The sequence below is a fragment of the Chrysemys picta genome, chromosome 5, assembly GCF_011386835.1.
Source record: "Chrysemys picta bellii isolate R12L10 chromosome 5, ASM1138683v2, whole genome shotgun sequence".
Lineage (NCBI taxonomy): Eukaryota > Metazoa > Chordata > Testudines > Emydidae > Chrysemys > Chrysemys picta.
The window spans coordinates 114,161,128-114,180,819 of NC_088795.1; the positions used below are offsets into that span (position 1 = coordinate 114,161,128).

At 41.9% G+C, this 19,692-nt stretch overlaps 1 protein-coding gene across 14 annotated transcripts in view; it reads right to left on the minus strand.

The window, feature by feature from the left end:
- CPEB2 (cytoplasmic polyadenylation element binding protein 2) overlaps positions 1 to 12,192 on the minus strand; it is a 77,928-nt gene extending 65,736 nt beyond the window's left edge. For 2 of the 14 annotated variants that reach the window (XM_008170151.4, XM_065597061.1), the window contains exons 1-2: positions 10,890 to 12,192; positions 7,564 to 7,845 (exon numbers count right to left, since the gene is read on the minus strand). In XM_008170151.4, the coding sequence (XP_008168373.2) occupies positions 7,564 to 7,845; positions 10,890 to 12,032 (1,425 nt within the window). In that variant the 5' untranslated portion in view covers positions 12,033 to 12,192. Of the gene's footprint in view, positions 1 to 7,554; positions 7,846 to 10,383; positions 10,708 to 10,889 lie in introns of those variants that run through there. The other 12 variants (XM_024106860.3, XM_024106858.3, XM_005300232.5 and 9 more) reach the window with 11 other exon arrangements.
- Positions 12,193 to 19,692: the final 7,500 nt, after the last annotated feature.

Sequence of the window (19,692 nt, forward strand, 5' to 3'; positions counted from 1 at the left end):
ATTTTGTCCTAGAATTCTCCAAATCATTTAAAAAAATGTGTGAAAGAAGTGGAGTTCTCATGGTACCATATGCAATTTAAATCCTCTTTTTCCCAGAGCCATTGTTCTCAGTAGAATGTATTTAAGACTTCTAAATAAATCCACACACAAGTTATGCAAATACTATCTTGGCTTTGCACTTATCGGAGTAATTAATTACTCAGAGAAGTTCAATACACACTGCAGGCACATCTCACAATGCTCTTTAGATGTCACTATTAGGCACAATGCAATTAGTCTAGGAAACCATGGGGGAAAAATCTAAACTATCATAAGCAGCCTTTGCTAATCTTTGGCCAAGGTTCTCAAAAATGAATGATTAAAGTTAGGCTCCCATTTAATTTTAGGAAGATGTTCTAAAATCTTGGCCTTTAAAAGCATTTCAGATGAGTTAAAATACACTAAAAAACACAAATCCTTTCAGAAAACCTTATTCAAACAAATCTTGATGTTCTGAGGAAGCTTACCATGATCTGCTTCATAATAAAGCAAACATAATATAATGAAAAAGAAAATGATCTTAAGAGTCAGATCTTTTGGTGAAGAGCAAGATTTTATAGTGAATTCAACTCTTGCTACACCAAAAACATTAATTTAAATGATTTTAAGCTAACTTTGTCCCATCTGTTTCACCCTCTTCCTAATCAACCTTAAACTCAAAAAGATCTTAGTTTCTATACACAAAATAATTAGTGACTTTCAATAAACTATATGTATGTTTCTATTACATTTTGTTAAAGCTTGGAGACAATGGGTGAGTACCAATAAAGTGAAATGTCCAACTTACCTTCCTAAAAATGTACTGTTTGTATTTCTATACATGTACATTGGTAGAGGACTCCCCATCATAACCATATTGGTTAAGCATATATTATAAAAACATCAAATGTATATCCTAACTAGAAAAATAAAAATAATTGAAAGTTTGAAGACATTAAGGATCCATAACATAGTCATAGGCATCCTGCTGAGACAATAAACTTGTCAGTACATACTGAGAAACTGCAAATGTAAAGCCTATCGCTCATTATAGTTTAGCTCTATGGAAACTGGACGGAAGGCTTACAGAAAGTAGAAACAAGAAATTACCTCAGTAAGAAAAGTAGGTTACCACTACCCACACCACATAAAATAGCTAACAAATAGAACATTTAGCAGATATCTAGGGGCAGTCATCCTGAAAACACCAAACATGTTTTCAAGTTAAGATCACATTACTGCATATATAAATATTCACAGAAAAGGTCCAATAACAAAATGACAGTTCTGTAACCCAGCAATACAAGTCATTTTTGCTGAAATATTTATCTATGCAGACATATAGCATTCACTACATCCACCCCAAAGTGGTCCAGGTTAAGAAAAGACATTGACACACTGGAAGCAATCCAGACAGACTACAAAGATGATTAAAGGCTTGGCAGGATTGACCCATGAGGAAAGCCTAAAAAACCTGTGTGTGCATAGCATGGTCAAAACAACTAAAAGGACAACAAACTGGACATTTGGAGGGTGTCAGCATGAAGGGGGAAGTTGTTCAGGAGTTTAAAAAAATAACTAAGAATAGTTGTTTGAAACTGAGAAAGGCAAAATTTAGACTAAACATCATTAGGAAAAGTTTTCTAACAATCACCTACAAAATAGTCTTTCAAATGCGGCAGTAAAATCTAGTTATTTAAACCTGGAAAAGCGCATAATCTCAGAGAACAATTATGGTTTGGCAATGAGATGAGTTGGACAATATAAAATTTCTTTCATTGCTAACTCTTAGGTAACTAGAATCATAATGTATACAGTATTGCTCCATTAGCCTGGTTGACAAACATTTTGCTGAGCAACAAGAGATAGCCCTTACATAAGTTCTTGCATATGTTAATAAAACAAAGGATTTGATTTAAATATATTCTTCCAATATTTTATAACCTGTGTAAGTTAAACAACAAAGGTAAGAATGTTTAGTTCAGCAAAAGCTTGTTAATACATTTGTGGCTTTAAGCCTAACAGACTTGGTCCATCGATTTTGTTCAGTATTCTGAACATCTATATGCAAGTTTAAAATTTAAAAATTGTCCATTCAAAGGCCTTGATCCTGAAATTGACAGCTTGTAGGTGGACTGCTGCTGCACCAAGCAGAGCTGCACTGAAGGGTTCTGCTTACAGGGCAGCATCCATCTGCAAAAAATTGGGGCCCAAATCTACTAGGCCCAGGTAACTGGTCTAAAGCGCAGTACAATCTGAATGAAGGCAACTTTTCTCCAAAAAATAAATTGCCTAAAGCTGGGCTCCTAAATCCATGTTTTAAACACCTAAATAAGCTATCTGAATTCTAAAAGTGCTGAAATACACCTCTACCCCGATATAACACAACCCGATATAACACTAATTCGGATATAACACGGTAAAGCAGCGTTCTGGTGGGGCAGGGCTGTGCGCTCCGGCGGATCAAAGCAAGTTCGATATAACACAGTTTCACCTATAACGCGATAAGATTTTTTGGCTCCCGAGGACACCATTATATTGGGGTAGAGGTGTATAAACTCTCCCACAGACTTTTATGAGGGCTGCTAGGTGCTCAGCACTTTTGAAAATCAGGCCATTTAACTAGGTGAAAGTCTTGGTTAAGTCAAGTCTTTAACAATTAGACTGTAGCCTAAATATATTAACATGGATTTTGTTATCAAATATTATCAATTACAAATATTAAAAAACTGATATCTTGAGAATCCAAAAATTAAGTTAACCCTCTTTGACTTGAGCAAACTCTGATAAACTATTCTTTTTCTGTCGCTAGAGTATTAAAAAATATTTTAACTTAACATCTGGGGTGAAGTACAACTCAAACTTATCTGAAAACACCTGAAACTGTGCTTTATTTCACTGAATATTTGAAATTTTAGTATCTGAATTAAAAAAAAAAAATAAAGAGGGACAACCAAGGCAACCAGAAGAAATATCTGCAGTTATACAGGTTATATCTTATGGTCCAGAATCCCAAATTAAAGCAATAGGTTTCAGCAGTGAATAACAAAGCTCAGTCTCAAGGACAACTGATACTGTCTGCACAGTCCAAACAAACAGGAAGGACAAATCAAGGTGAAAGACACCCAGACATGCAATGTATTTCCTGAACTCAAAGATACAGGAACAGAATTCAGATTCATTTTGGCAGAATGAAGTTTTACTTACATTTGTTCTTTCCAAGACCATACCGTCAAATACTATTGTCCTTTTAAGAAGTACTACACTCGTTTAAAAAAATGTTTGTACAAAGGTTTATTACGAGATTAGAAATAAAATAATGTACTATCGATATTCAGATAAAAAATTATAAACATGAAGGCCTTGTTTACATTTAAGTTTCTCTGTTTTAACTATACCAGTATACAATACTTAAAGCTACAAAACCCCCAATGTAGAGGAGTTTTACTGTCATAGATTATTCTGGTTTGTCAAAATAAAAAACTATGGTGGTATAATGTGCCTTATACCAGTATAACAGTGTCTAGACTAGGGCTTTTACCAGCATAATACTGCCAGTGTAAGAATCAGAAATTACAACCCTGAGAACCATAGTTATGGCAGTAAAACTTAAGGCCTGGTCTACACTTAGATATTAGATCAACCTAGCAACATTGCTCAGAGCCGTGAAAGATTTCATACCCTGCACGACAGTTGGGTCGATCTAACCTCCACCATAGATGCAGTTAGGCTGATGGAAGAATTCTTCCATTGACCTAGCTACTGCCTCTTAGAGAGGTATATTACCTACATCAACACAAAGCCCCCATTCCATCAATCCACCCCACAGTGGCACAACTGCAGTACCATAGTTGTGCTGCCATAATGCAAAGCAGGCCAAAAGGTGGGATTTTCAAACGCATTCAATGATGGCCTAACTTTACCACTGGAGTGTTACCTCTAAGGTTAGTGAGAGTAGTTAGGCCAAAATTGAGCACTTTCCAAAATCCCATCTTAGCGATGCAATTCACCATTAGTGAATTCAACTTCACTGCAGTCAATGAAGTTCTATCCAGTTTGTGCACGTAGGAAATGTATGCCTCAGTCTTATACTTAAAGAATACCAACAGTGAAAAAGTTTGGTCTTCATTCCCCTCCTTTTTGTAAACTACATGATCAAAACATAACATTAACAGTCATTAATATATACTGTTCACCAAACAGATGCTTAATACCAAACAATATTATGTATTAGAAATAACTAACTCCCTGACCTTGTATACACCAGGGACATGCGCTTATCTCAGCCACCAGTGTAGCTGCACCAGTGCAGACTCTGGGAATAAAGCAAAATTTCAGATAAGGAATAAGCTGCAACTGTTCAAATTGTGACTTATCTTGTCTATAATAGTGGTTTGCACTAGTGCAGCTACATGGGCTACTGCACATTGATGGCTACAATTATGGCAAGTCTCCACTGTAGACAAGGCCTGAAAATTCTTTACAAAAGTGACTTCCAACATGTGATCCTAGCAATCTGCAAAGAGCTAGCAAATCTCATGGTGCTGGCTCATAATCATGTTTATATCTAAAAGCAAGATGTAAACATGTATTTTAACTATTTCTATATAAACTATTTTAGTAGTTGCAACACGGTGTTATGTGATCACAAACAGTAGCGAAAAAGGTCTGCAAATTGTAAATGTTGGAGAACATGGTCTACAAGAGTCTCTACTAAGATTGAGAAACATTGGTTTAGGAGGACTACAGGCAAGTTTTATACATCTGTTCAATATAGTTACATTTAGCAGATGGCATAAGTTAAGTAATCTAAAAGCGTTTACAGTGTCTGCTAAAATTGCTACTGTATCTTTAAGAATCATCAATCTGAATACCTCAACCTTTTATGGAAAGAGGCAAGCACAGCACAAATTAAGTAGACTGATGTTTGGCTGTGTCACAATTGCCAACACAAGCCTAGACAGCATCACCATCACCAGTTCTAACTGAACTGAAGTTCAGCTTCTTTTTAACCGTTTCACCATGATGCCTAAACTCCATGCGTCAGTCAGTGTAGTGGGGAGTGACCCCATGTAGGACAGAACTTAATAAAAATTGAAAATTATGAACACAGTAATTCAATGTATCTTAATAAGGATACAGAAGACATCTATTTAATGTTTCTGCAATAAAAGTGGTTAACATTGAAAGAGTTCAGATCACAATACTTGCACTCTGTCCTTTGACTACTCTTATAAAAGCAAACAAGTGAGATTTAAGCATAGCTAAACACTCTAGTTTATTACTGGATAAAACAAAATTCTTTGTCTCTCTCACGAAGCTGTTCAGCAGCCAGTTCAATTGTAGGTACTAAATTTAAGTATGTCTATAATTCCGCTTTGAAGTTGTGAACACCAAGAACAAAAATATCAACACAAATTATTTTAAATATGGTTGAACTTCAGATACCTTTTTCTACTCTGCTACTTATGATTGTTTAATTTAATGGAAATTTTATTAGCTTTCTATATGCCAGGAGTAAAACAAATTTTGTTTAGCTCTGAAAACAACTGCTTTATATTAAACGACTTCCTCTAAAAGTTTCAGCAAGCTCAATATTTATTTATATATATACATACATACACACACACACACTTGCAAACTTATTAGACATACTGAATTACCGTATATTTGAAGTATATGCAAGTTTGTGCTTGGCTGGATACGCACTCTAATATATTGTAGCAATGCTGTACAAACAGATTAATAGAACACTAATAATATTCCTAACCCAAATCATGAAATTGATTATTTTACAGGTGTCTACTTTAGAATGTTTTTTTTTTAAAGATATTTCAACTGCAGAGCACCAGCTGTCAAGATGGCAACTCTAAACTCTATCTTTAATGAGTCAAGTTGTAGTTTGGTATAGAAGTGGCATCCTTTCCATCATCACACCCAAACAAGCAACCAAGAAAATTATACAAACCCTGCTGTTTAAGCCCAGTTAGCAGGCCCATTCAATGTGGTAGGACTTTAGAAGAGGATGTTAGCGGGATTGCCCATAAAAGAAATGCATTATTGGATGCAATCCCAGCAAACTTCAAATGCATCTGAAATCAATAGTGGCACTGAATCCAGTATTGTAACTATCAGGCCCCATTTGTAAGTAGAGGTACACCTCTATCCCGATATAATGCAACCCGATATAACACGAATTCTGATATAACGTGGTAAAGCAGTGCTCGGGGGGGGGGGGGGGCTGCGCACTCTGGCGGATCAAAGCAAGTTCGATATAACGCGGTTTCACCTATAACGCAATAAGGTTTTTTGGCTCCCAAGGACAGCATTATATCAAGGTAGAGGTGTATATGGCTTGTTGAGCCAATGGAAAGTCCACTCATAGCCAAAATGACAAAAACCAGGAGATCTATGCAAAAATCCCAGACTGAAATTTTTTGCTATTATCACAGCTATTGTAACTACTCTTTCCTGCAGGTTACCTTATTTTGTTAATATACTAGCCCAAATTACAAGCCCAAATCAAGACAAAGTACTAAAGTTAAAGAAGACCTAAAGAAGATGTAAAATGGAGAACTGTTCTTAAAGTAATCTGCTGTTTACTTGGAATGACTAGTTTCTAAGGTAGAATGATTGTCTTAAATTTAGATTCCTCGCAACAAAAAATGTAAATGCATAAACTGCTATATTTTGCCAAGTGAGACTGGGGCCTGATAGCAAGAGACAGTCCTTGCCCCCAAGAATTGACAAACTAACTAGACAAGACTGCCAGAGGCTTGAGAAAAAATATTATCTCCATTTTACAGACAGGAACCTGAGGCATAGAGATTAGGTGACTTGCTTAAAGATACACAGGAAGTCTGTTGCAAAAATTGACCCAGATCCCCTCAGTCCAAGATCATTCTTCCTCTTCGCATTTAACGTCTCTAAATCAAAGGGCTTCTATGTTTCAATCATTAAATAACTATGGACATCACTCAAGAAGTTGCCAATCGGGGAAAACTAAAACCCATATGCAAAGTGGCATTGGCAAGGATGCTAATAAGATGAAAAGGTGAATTTAAAAAAAAAAAAAAAAAAAAAGAAGAGAGTCAGAGCTGTCCACAAATAAAGTATAAAAAAAAGCTTGTCCACAAGAACAGTTTGATAAGATCTAAAATTAATCTATATTAAAAACTGAGGGATAAAAGCAGCCCAGATTTAAACGGAGCCTTAAGTGTTTTAAATTGACGAATGTTAAAAATGCTTTCTGATAGTTTAAAAAGCATTTCTACTGTGCAAGAGTTTCTTCAGTTTCCTCCTTTTCCCCTCTTGTATAGTCAGTAAGCAATAATTCTGGCTACTGCAGGCATTTTATATAAACTGGAAAATATTTTGGTTAATTGTCCCTTGCAGTACACTTGTAACATTAGAAGGTACAAAATTTTCATAAAAATCACCATGAACATTGTCAGTATCACTTAATATGTTAAATAGATCTATTTACAATGCTAGACAAAATTAAAGACAAACATTAAGACATCTCCAGTTACATACCATTCTTACCTGTAAGGGTAAGAGAGTATTACTGTTGTTGTCGGTTCGGAAAACATTATCTTCAATCCATGATTTTGGTGTCAGCGATGGAGTAGAGCGAGTAAATTTAGGGGGAGCTATGACATTACCAGAAAAGGGCTTCTTCAAAGGAGAAATTTGGTTCATAGTTCCTGGAATTCCCATGTTTCCAGTTCTACGATGGTCTCTGCCATGCATTCCTCCCCAGGACATATTTCCTGTGCTCCAGCCACTACTCTGATGGTTGCTCCAGGGCGACTGCTTCAGAAGAGGCTTAAAAAAAAAAAATTTTTTTTTGATTAGATTTTTTTTGGAAACATTCCTAGTTTGCTTGTTACCTCAAAAAAGATCAAATGGCTTTTGTAAAGAGTACGAAAACTGGAAGTTCCCATTTGCCTATATACTAACATCCATGGCAAAGGAGAAAACTGAATACAAGTAACCATAAAACAAGACTGCTTTACCAAAAAGACTGATTTGCCAAAATGATAAATTAGGATTTTCATTCATTTCTTGGTAAAATAGTCCTACAGTTATTTAAATACAATAAAAGCTGCTACACTTTCATTACGTAACTAATCTGTCATGTGTTACATAGGCAGGCCCCTGCTTTATATGTCTCTGTAGAGCAGCATTAGATGGTTTCATGAAGGTCATTTGTTGGTTTTTTTTGTGAGTAAAGGAGAAAGTAGTGAGGGTAAAAAAATTCATAGGTCAATCTAAAATATTACATAAAGAGGAAAATGTTTTCAGGTAACAATGACAAAGACTGATTATCCCACAGACAATCTGTATAACCTAAAATTATTTGTAGTAAAAGTAACTATCCTTGATGTGTATCTAAAAATATAAATGTATTATAATAGCCTTTAAAGGCTACAGCTTGAACTTCTGGTGTAACAAACTAGACCAGATCCTCAGCTGGTGTAAACTGGCATAGCTGTGCAGAAGTCAGCGAATCAAAAGTGTTTTGCCACACCTGAGGAATCTGGCTTTTTGATTATTTGAGAAAGGGATTGTTTTGATATCCAATGGACTACTGCTATTATACAAAAGAAAATTTACATATTCAGAGTAACCCCAGAGGGAAAATGAAAAGGTCTTTTCAGGAGGAAAATGGGTAACACACTATTGCTGCCTTCAATACATAATAATCTATGCTAAAAACCAATGTGTAAACTGAAATGGTTATCATACTACCAAGAGGTGGACCCACTGAACTCTGGTGATAATAAAGAGCTGTGTTTGTCTAGTAAGCAAAATAAAAGTATTTAAAACTTGACTGGTCATGGAAAGGATATTTTTCAGACACCCTTTGATGAAATAAAGGGTCTATAAATCCAATTCTAATCTGAAATCCAAATGTAACACCTCAATCTCAAAACTAATGTAATTCTAATGACAATCTAAAGGATGCCAGATGTGCAATACTAAAAAAGGTTAAAAATGATAAGTATTGATGGAGCTGTACAGATATAAAAATTAAAAATAATCCTGAAAATATGTTAAAGCCACTGTGGTCAGATACTCAGGCAGACACCCCTGTTCTATAGAATTATAGATAATTATGTTGTAAAACTTGAATGCTTTGTGTTGGAATTTTGGGAGAGGCACGTACTCTATTGAGAAACAAACTCTGAGATAACGTCAAGTGTTAAAACAGGTCTTTAATCTTGCTAACTATGCTTTCACGTCACTGTTTAGGTTTACTACCTACAACTGACATATTCATAACTGAATAATGGCCAGGGAAGTGAGAGGTGAAAAGAATTCTCCACAAATTTTAATGGTAGAGGACAGCAGTTCTCTATCTCTTAATTGCTTTAGAATTTGTTTAAAAACAGAGCAAATTAAGCGATAAGATCCATGTTAAAACATGTTTACCACACATGAACATATAAACAACATACATTTTCTCGTAGTACAATTTTTGAATGCCAATTACCAAAAAAAAAAAACACAAAAAAAACAAAAAAAATCCACACTTTACTTCATAGAATCCCAATCATACCTATTTGGTAAAATTCCACACGGTTTAATGCTAGAATTAAGCAGAAATTAAACTGACTATGGGGCCTATATGGTATACTCAGCCATAAAGGGCCTAAAAACCTTAACATGGTGCAAATGTCACACACTATGATATGTTAACTGGAGAGAGTAGAACAGCTCCATGGATCAAAATATGACACGTTATCTTATTCTCAACAGAGAGAACCAGGAAGAAAAGCAACCCTTTTAGCCAATAGGAGATGAGGATTCCATGCCACCCATTAAACTAGTAGGTGCAGTAGGTGCTGTAGGCAGGAGAATTAGGAGAACCTGAAATACAGTAGTGAAGCTGCGGTTTGCCTATATCACCACATACACAAGTGACTCTAAATAAAAGTTATTCATCTTGACAGTTCTCATATGAATTAAAAAGGTCACTTAACGCCAAACCTGCCTATTCATGTCAATTTATATGTTCTCAATTTTAAAGTATATTTAAAAAGTCTACTAAAACCCTGATCTTAAAATAAACCAAAGACAAGGAAAGGTGTTTATCTGAAGCAGGGAGGCTAATAGTTCAAACAAACATGTTTTCTGGATGGAAACCTGTTCCTTTTCACATTGAAATTGTGACCTTTTCACTAGTTGTATCAGGGGCAATTACAAACAAAACTAAACAAAAAATTGTTGACAGCTCAGGAAAGGACGCCTGTAGACAGCAGCTATAACAACCCAGTAAGTATCGATCAAAGTGTGGGGGATATAACTCACACTAAGAATCAATGGGCCTGTCATATTACTTAATCCGCTTTTTCTCACCTGATACCTACAGCAGCAGAAGAGGCAGAGGGTCTGGAAGAAGGGGCAGTCAACAGAACTCGAACCCGAAACGAATTAGTTCACCCTCCCCCCCCTTGCCGGGCGCCGGGAGCTCTGCGGCACCCCGGGCAGAGGAATGGGGTCCAGGCACCCGCATCCCCCGAGAGAGCTCTGCAGCACAGGGAGCGGGAGAGAGCTGGAGAGAAACGGGGCCGAGGCCCCCCACTCCGCCAAAGGGCGCTCGCTGCAGTACCGAGACTGAGCCTGGGTTGTGGCAGCCCCGCCCTGCTTCCACCAACCGGCTCTAGCAGCGCTGTCCCTGCTGCCGGGTAACTTCAGCCGGGGGGACTCAAATAAAACCTCAGCTGTTTGCACCGCTCGCGGGGCAGGTCCCCGCCCTCCCCCCCCCCCCCCCCCCCCCCGGGTCCGAGTGGTTTCCCCAGCGCTCTCCCCCATGCGGAGGGGTTCCCCGCTGGCGGCCGCCCCGAAGCTCCCGGGCCCCGCACCTGGTGGTGGTTGTAGGAGTTCCTCTGCTGCAGGAAAGCGGCCGCGGCCGCCGCCGCCTGGTGTTGGTGCTGGAGCTGGGGGCTCACAGGGGATCTCCGGTTCTGCTGCTGCTGAGGTAAATTCATCTGCGGCGGCGGGGCGGCGGCCGAGAAGGGGCTGCTGAAGGGCCCGGCGCAGGGGTTGTGAGGCGACACCGGCGAGAAGCTCTGGAAGAAAGCGGGGTTGATCGAAGACGGGATCCCCGGGTAGAAGCTGGTCTCGGACTCCGGGCTCGGCGGAGGCATCGCGCTGATCTGGCTCCCGCCGCTGCTGGAGACCGGAGGCTGCTGCGTCTGCGGCGGAGGCGGCGACGAGGTCTGCACCGACCAGGGGGTGCCGAAGCCGGGCAGCGGCGGCGGAGGAGGGGAAGCCGCTGAGGAGGAGCCGCCCCCGCTCTGGTGATGGGGGCTGGGGATCTCCGAGCTCTGCAGGCTGCTGAAGCCGGAGCCGAGCCCGCCGGGCAAGAGGGTCCCGGGGCTGCCCAGCAAGTGGCTGTTCGGGGGGGACTCCATGGGGGGCAACTGGGCTGTAGCCTGCAGGTGAGGAGGAGACGGAGGCGGATTCACACAGGAGGAGACAACCACCCCCACATTGGGGTCCGCGGCTGCCTGTGCCCCCGGGCAGGAAGGGGGGAGCCGCTCCGAGCCCCCCCTCTCTGCGCCGCCCTTCTGCTCGGCAGGGCTGAGCGGCTGGTAGGGCGGATAGTCCCCTGTCTGCGGCTGCTCCGGGGGGCGAGCGCTGAGGAGCTGGCGCGGCTGCCTGTGCTCCTGGTACTTGTCAGTGGGGTGGCTGAAGTGCTGCTGCTGAGGGGGGTGGCGATGATAGTCGGGGGAGTGGTGGTTAGTCAGGGGGTGGCTGCTGCCGAGCTGGGCTGGGCTGTTGAGCTGCTGCTGCTGCTTGAACTCTTTCCTCTTCTGGCTCAGCTGAGGAGCAGGCGGTGGCGGCGGCTGCTTGTTTAAATCCTGGTGGTGGGGGCCGAGACTGGGTTTAAAGTCAGAGGAGGGGTGGCTGAGAGGGGGGTGTCCTGCTGCGGGGCCGCTGCCCAGCCTCTCGCTCCCTGCCTGCTGCTGCTGTGTCACCCCCAGGAGCAGCTCATCCTGCATGTTTTGATGCTACGCAGCAGCCGCCGCCGACAGCAACAGAGAGGGCGGTGGCGACACACCGGACACGCTGCTGAGGGAGGAACCGGTTCGGGTGGGTGAGGAGGGGCAGGACGGAATGAGAAGCTGCTGCTGCCAGGGAGGAGAAGGACCCCGGGTAGGCAGCGCCTCCTACGCCAAGCAGTAGATGGGGGCTGCTGCTGCCCGTCGTTGTAGGCAGTGGCTTAGATCTGCGAGCCCACCGTTCAGGAAAGCCCCTCACACACACTGACCCCGCGTAGGGGTAAATACCCTCCCTTGCGGGGGGAAGGAACAACCCCGCCTCTGACAATCCGCTTTACGGGGTAAAAACCCCCTTCTGGGTTTAAAAAAAATCCTCAGCCTCCAGCATAAGATTTCTCTTTCCCCACAATAATAATCGCCACTTTGGGGTAAAAAATCCCACATTCTAGACTCCTCCTCATCAGGTTAAAAGAGCCTCCTACTAAATCCCTATAGACCAGTCCTTCGCCTCTAACAATCCTGCATAGAATAATCAGCAGCACCCCGAACGGTCACCCGCCATGGTGGTGACCCCGTCCCCGGCCTCTGTATAATCCCCTGTACAGTACTGGGGGGGGGGGGGGGGGCGGTCCTAGTTTGGGCACTGAGCGAAGAGAGGCTGTCACCGTCCCCTCTTACATGTCTATCAAATTGGCCTGTTTCTGAGGCTAGGCACAGCTCTTCCCCTCCCCCTTAGCCTTCTCCCCCACCCCCAGTACCGGCTCTTAGCCGGCTGCAGCACCCTTAAGAACTCCGGAATGTTCGTCACGATCCCGTCACAATCCCCACCTTCTGGCGGGTCAACCTCTTTAATAAATCATGAGTCCCTCCCCCTTATTAATAATTCATGAGCGCACGCTACTCCTCTTCGTTAATCATTAATCGCCGGCTCCACGGAGGGTTCGATACCGTCCTGCCGGCTGCTCTCGCGCTGCTCCAACTGACAGAGCGCGAGAACAGGCAGGCCCGGGCGGACGACGACACCAACCAGTAGGGCGGGCGCTACCACTTCAATAAGGGGTAGATAAATGCGATTTCCCCCCCCCCCCATTGTAATGCACTGTATACCTGCCTGCTTCTCTAACGAAGAAAATATTTGTGTGGTCCGCAGATGTACACTTGACTACAGCTCCTTAAAGAAAATATTTTGCTGGAGGGGAACAAAATGCGAGATTATTTCCCCCTGGGAAGGTGGGAGAGGCTGAAAAATGGTTTCTTCCACTGCCGTGGATCGTGCCAGGGACTGTGCCTCCGGCGCTGGAAGGAGAAAATCATCGTCACTGCTCCCTCGCCCCAGACCCCGCCTACCGAGCTTATTTGCATTGACGCAGCCGCTCGTCGCAGGAGGGGCAAGGGCGCAAGCGCCGCTGGGCGTGGGAAAGATGAAGCCGGTTGGGAGGAGAGAGACGTGGAGGTGGGTGGGGCAACGCTGCGGGGCGAGAGCCTGACGTTGTGCTAACCCCGGGTTTTGTAGGCCTTGTGCAAAGCCTTCGGGCAGCTTGTCCTTTCCGCCGCTGCACACGTCCAGGGGCTGGTGACCACCGGCCTCAGCCTCATCAGAGCATGAGCTTCCTGGGCTGGCTCCTTGCGGGCTGATGCTGGGCCCCGGAGCGTGTTCGGTTAGCTACGGTGGCTTTAAAGCAATGGTTAGCAGGAGATTTGGGAGGTCATCAGAAACTTTAGGCTGTGGCCCCAATTCCTCCTTTTAATGACCTAGGGGTTCATTAAATAACAAATCAGTGAATGAGAAGGGAATAAAACTTTAATAAAAATAACCAGAGAGCATCTCTGCTGAACTGCTGCCCACAGGCCTGCAGTGTTCCCAACCCATGCCTCCCCCACCCCCCATTCCTATGCTCATAATACTGTCCCATATGAGGGAGTGTTTCTAAATTATAATCTACAAACATATCTCTACATCTTCCTTCTTAAAGAAAAAATAACTTTTATATACATATATATAAACTCCTAACAGCTATCTATCAGCACATGCATTAAATTTTCAACCCATGTACTACATTGCCATAAACCTAATGTGTCAACTATCTAGAGAGGAGAGGTTATCAGCACATCACTCTGGAGTCTTTACCACTCACTTTTCTCAAATACCCCTTCTCCAGGCAGGTTAGCAAGTCTCTATGAGTCTTTCAGGATGTTTAATCTCCAACTCTGATCTCAGTAACAGCCTTTCATTAGAGTCTGAGTTCTCTTGTGCTTTGACCCTTTCTCCTTCGTGCATTGATGGGAAATGCCAGAGTCCATATCTACAGTCAGTGTGTTGAACCTTTTGGGGCTTATTCATAGATCCCTTTGATTGTGTCTAAATGTGTCCCCGTGGTCTGTCTGGACTACAAAAAACCTTGGATGCAGCTGTTCTTTAATGGTACCCTTTGTCCCAAAGTATTAGAGGTGTGATTCCTCAGGCACGCTCTTATCAGCTGGGTTAAGAGATGGGAGTCCATGAGCTCTTTTGTAAAAATAATATTTCTGCTTCCGCTTCTGATTTTCTTTTGTCTTTCATTGTTATGAGATTTCAGCAAGTATCAGTAAATAGTAAATTAGGTCTGATCCTTCTTCCCATTAACAGATGAGCTGGAGAAAAGCCATTCTCCAGGGGTGTATTTCAGTAATGCTTTATACAAATCACCCCCACTGTCAAAAGTCTTTTTCATAAGGTTCTTTACTGTCTGTTTAGACCTTTCCACAAGTCCTTTTGATTTGGGGGTAATTTGGACTTGGTGTTTTGTGATGAAAATCCCAATCTATGGCAAAGCGTCTAAAATCTGCACTGGAAAATTGACAGGTTTCAGAGTAGTAGCCGTGTTAGTCTGTATCCTCAAAAAGAACAGAAGTACTTGTGGCACCTTAGAGACTAACTGGAAAATTGCAGCCCATTATTACTAAAGACTTCGTCTGAAATTCCCATGTCTGAAGAAGATTCCCTTCATGCCAGCTATCACTGACTTACTATTAGTACTGTGCTGTGTGGAAATTTTCGGATACAGAGAATAATAATCTGTCACTATTAAATAATCCTTTGATTGCAAGGTAAATAAGTCAGGGTTTACCTTTACCTTTGTGGAACTGGATGAGGGCTCAGTGCCTCTGTCTGTTGGCATGGCATGTATTTCAAACATGAACAGCAATTTCTTACCACATTAGCAATGTTGTGATTGATCCGTGGCAAATACAGCACCTCTCATACTTGTTGTTTGTACTTCTCAATTCCTAAATGACCTTCGTGGATCTTCTGTAGAATTTCTTTTCTGGGGCTCATTGGAATTACAACCTTACTGCCCTTGAAAATCACCCCATCTACCACAGTCAGTCCATGTCTGCATTCCAATAGTCTCTTATACTTGGACAGCAACTCCTTATTTCCTCAGCCCACCCTTTAATTATCACTTCTTTAAGGATTCCCAATTATTCATCTTTCTCTGTTTCCTCTCTTATTTCTTGTAGTTCCTGTAACTATGGGAATTGACTTTACAATCAAATCTACATATGCTTGCATCTCTGTCTCTAAAGTCTTCTCTGATGTTGTGGGAGCCACTGCTCTGGAAAGTGCATCTGCAGTGATCATGAATTTACCGGGTATGTTGGTCACAAACAAATCATACTTTTGCACCTTCATCATCATTCTTTGAATCCTTATGGTGCAGTCATTTTGCGGTTTGCTAACTAACTCTATCAGGGGCTTGTGGTCCATTTCAACTTCCACTGTCTGGCCGTAAATAATATACTGATTGAATCTCTCACAGGTAAACAATATTCCTAAAAGCTCCTTCTCAATCTGTGTGTATCTGGTTTCTGCCTCAGTCAGTGATACCATTTATTTTTGTTTTTCCCCCTTCTTAAGCTAGTCAAGCTACTATTGTGCTCACCAGATACATGCAAAAGCCCCTGTGCCTGGTGCTCCATGTGATTCTCTCGAGCCTGCTTTTAACTCTGCTTTCAGTTGCAAATGCAGGAGTTAACTTCAAAATCACTGTAGTTTCCTCCTTATTCAGCACTTCTGACACCATGTAATGATCTTGGGGTTCATTAAATAACAAACCAGTGAATGAGAAAGGAATAAAACTTTAATAAAACAAATTAGAAAGCATCTCTGGTGAACTGCTGACCACAGCTATGCGGGGTTCTCAATCCCCACCTCCAGGACACATCTCCAAATTCCTGTGTTCATAATACTGTCCCTTATGAGGAAGCATATCTAAATTATTATCTTCTACAAACATATCTCTACACTCCTGGAGAGGTGAGAATTCAAAATGGGACCCATCTACTCAGCCTAAATGCACTGTGGCTGTAGGACAGGGAAGATTGCGCAGGCCCCCAGGAGAGATAAGGGCAGGCATTTGCTTGGGTGGGTGTAGGCATTGCACACTTCTCTCGCTTCACCCCAAAACAGGAAACTCCTTGGGGACTTGCCTGCAACCTAGACAGCTCATGTTAGAGTTCAGGTTGAACCCATGATACAGCCTAAGAAGTGGGCTGGGGATGGCTTATGCACAATGGAGGTTGCAGGGCATGTAGTCCAGTTGTGGGATACATGCTGGATAGTGAGATCTTAAAACACACTGGCCCCTCTTGTCCCTGCCTCAGGTCGGCTGTGACAATAGTGTTAAATGTAAACCCATAAATAATTGGACAGTTATATATATCCACTCAAAAAAAGCAGGTGTCAGTTGTCCTAAACAAATGATCAAGCCAAGTCCCTCTCTTTTTGTGCTCTACTTTGAGATAGCAGTACCAGAAATGGTACATCTATAGTGTGTATCAGTGAGGTGTATATAATAAAATTATAAATAATGTGTATATGGGGTACATAAAATATATTTCCAACTCCATGTTTCCATCTCTTTAATGTTGGACAGTGATAGTCCCAGGGTCCTGTTTACACCTTTGACTCTTTGGACCTGTTCATTCCATCTAAATTAATACAACATATCCCATCTGTAAAATGGGGAGTGGGTAGGAAAGAATGACCATTGCTTGCCTCCTAGGCTATGAAGCCCTGTTCAATAATGAGGATTGTGAAGGACTGTGCTGAGATGGGAACTGCCTCAGAACAGTTTGTTTTTGTCTTTTAAGTTCTTTGGGGCAGGAACTCTTTCTCTCTCTCTTTTTCTAAATATCTGGACAGCACCAAGCACAAAGTTGGCACTACTGGAAATTTAATTAATAATACAACTGGTATAACTAAAATGCAGACACTGTTTGTGGATTTTAGTGTACATGCAGAATTACATCAGTGCTTCCTCATTATATATACTAACATTGAAATACTGCAGTAGTACTGCGTATAAATAAGAAAATAACTCACCAACAGTTGTCATACACGGTTTTATCCTTCTCATTAGTTACTTGGGAAATCACACTTAGAATTTTAAGTATGGGTTGCACATAAAATGGTAACTGATTTTGCTTGCATTTCTGTGTACTTTTACAGCAAATTCTTGCATTGCTAAAAGCAGTCATAGCAAATCAGTGGTAGCTGACTAGTAGTTTTGGTATTGTAGGGTGCTGTCATGCGCAGGCCACCTCCCACCACAATTACCCCAACTTCTGTATCTTCTCTGTCAGTCCCATGAAGCATACACACTCCACACAGATGGAATTAAGGTTCCCTTTCTTTGGCACTGCTCAGTGAAACACACCAAAAATTTATTCCATTTTTCACTGGGTGCACCCTTAGAATGGGCTTTTCCACAGTCCCCCTAGTCCTTCCCAAGTACTGTTGTGTCAGGGCTTCATCAGTCCATTTTGCCCTTTCCCCAGGGCTTGACAGCTACCTTCAGATGCCAATTGTCTCACCTCACGTCCGCAGTTCCTTCCTGGGCTCTTATCCCAGCTCTTTTTGGGTAGGCAGTTCTGCCAGTCCCACACCAGCCAAAACACCTCTATGGAAAGATCAACCCCAGGCTTTCCCATGCTCTAGTCTTCTTAGAGAAAACTCTACCTCCATGCTACTGGCACATGACCCTGGGTCATCTTACCTATCCACCACCCCAAATTTTGAAATGGGGTGCTGTACCACATGCACACCTTATGAGCAGCACACTATTATATCTAGTTAAAAAAATTTCTGACTCAATACTGTTTGGTAGTTTTGCTTCCTTTTAATCTGAAAATTAACTTGTGTGAGTTTTAAATAAATAAAATTGGGGTTTGGCTATCAGCAGAAGGCTGGCTGGGATGGTAGGTCATTGATATGTTATGTAGAACAGAGGAAAACAAGGATTTTGCTTTTCATAGTAAAACATGAGCCACAATTTTATGCCGGAATGTATTTTATTTAGTATTTTTATTGCACTTTTCATTTTCAAAGCACTGTACAAATATTAATTAATCCTCACATCCTTCTGAGGTAGATAGGACTGGCCTACCTTAATTTTAATGCTCAGCCCACTAATTCAGTGCCTTTCCTCTTTTTTCATATCTTTCATATATATTTTTTTAAATCTATTAAAGATCCAGACCTTGAGAAATTGGGAAGTATTGGTCAGATTAATTCAGATTCAGAATAGGTAGAACACAAATTTAAATTTGGTTAGAACTACCACAAATAGACATATATTGTGTACGGTAAATAGAGAATAGAGCAGATTGTATGTAATTAAAAAAAATAAATCTGAATCCAGAACCCAGTCTTGCAATTTACAATATGTGGGCAGACCCCTGTCCCCTCTTTGAGGCCTACTCATGTCAGTGGAGGATTGGGGGGTTACCTGTATGTTGTAAACTGCATGATTGGGATCCTTGGTACCACAGGGCAAGTCAGTAGACTTATTCTATTTTCATCTTTTCACAATGCAGCTTGACCAGCTCATTACATTAATATTTTCTTGTCTGCTTCTGGCTTTTCCCCGCTTTGTTTGTTTGTTTGTTTATTTTTGGTAGAGGAGGTGATTAGGATTTCTCCCAAAAGCATCGCACACAATGTTGCCAAAGTAAACAAACCTCGCCACGAAAGAAAGTAAAAATGCATGCCTGGGTTACAAAATCCTATGCCTTACAAAAAGCTATTTATGAGGACCAGAGTGAATTAGAGTGAAGGGGGTCCTATTTCCCTTAATATTTATTGATTTATTTTTAAGTTTGCCTCTCCTGGTATGATAAGTGAGTGTAACCACTTATCTGGGATACATGGACATCTTAGTTTTTCAGTTATACAGCACACGGTCTTGATGTTAATTATTTTTTAGGGAAAAGGCAGTGGCAGATTTAGAGTTAGTGGAGCCCAGTGTACAGCTGCATTTTTGGGGACCCCCGTCGGGACCCAGACAAGAAAAAGAACATTCTCTCTTATCTCCCCCAGATTTTTCATTCTTTTTTTTCTTCCTCCTCCTCCTCCTATATTATAAGTAATGGGAAGTAAATGAAAATAAAGTGAGGTACCTTGATTGTGGCAGGGGGCTCTGGGCTGGGGCAGGGGGTTGGAGTGTGGGAGGGGGTGAGGTGTGCAGGCTCTAGGAGGAAGTCTGGGTGCGGAGTGCAGGCTCTGGGCTGGGTTGGGGGGCGGGAGAGGGCAGGGGGGCAGCGCATACCTTGAGCGGTGCAGCTCCCAAAGTGACCAGCACACACACACACACACACACACACACACACACCGGCAGCA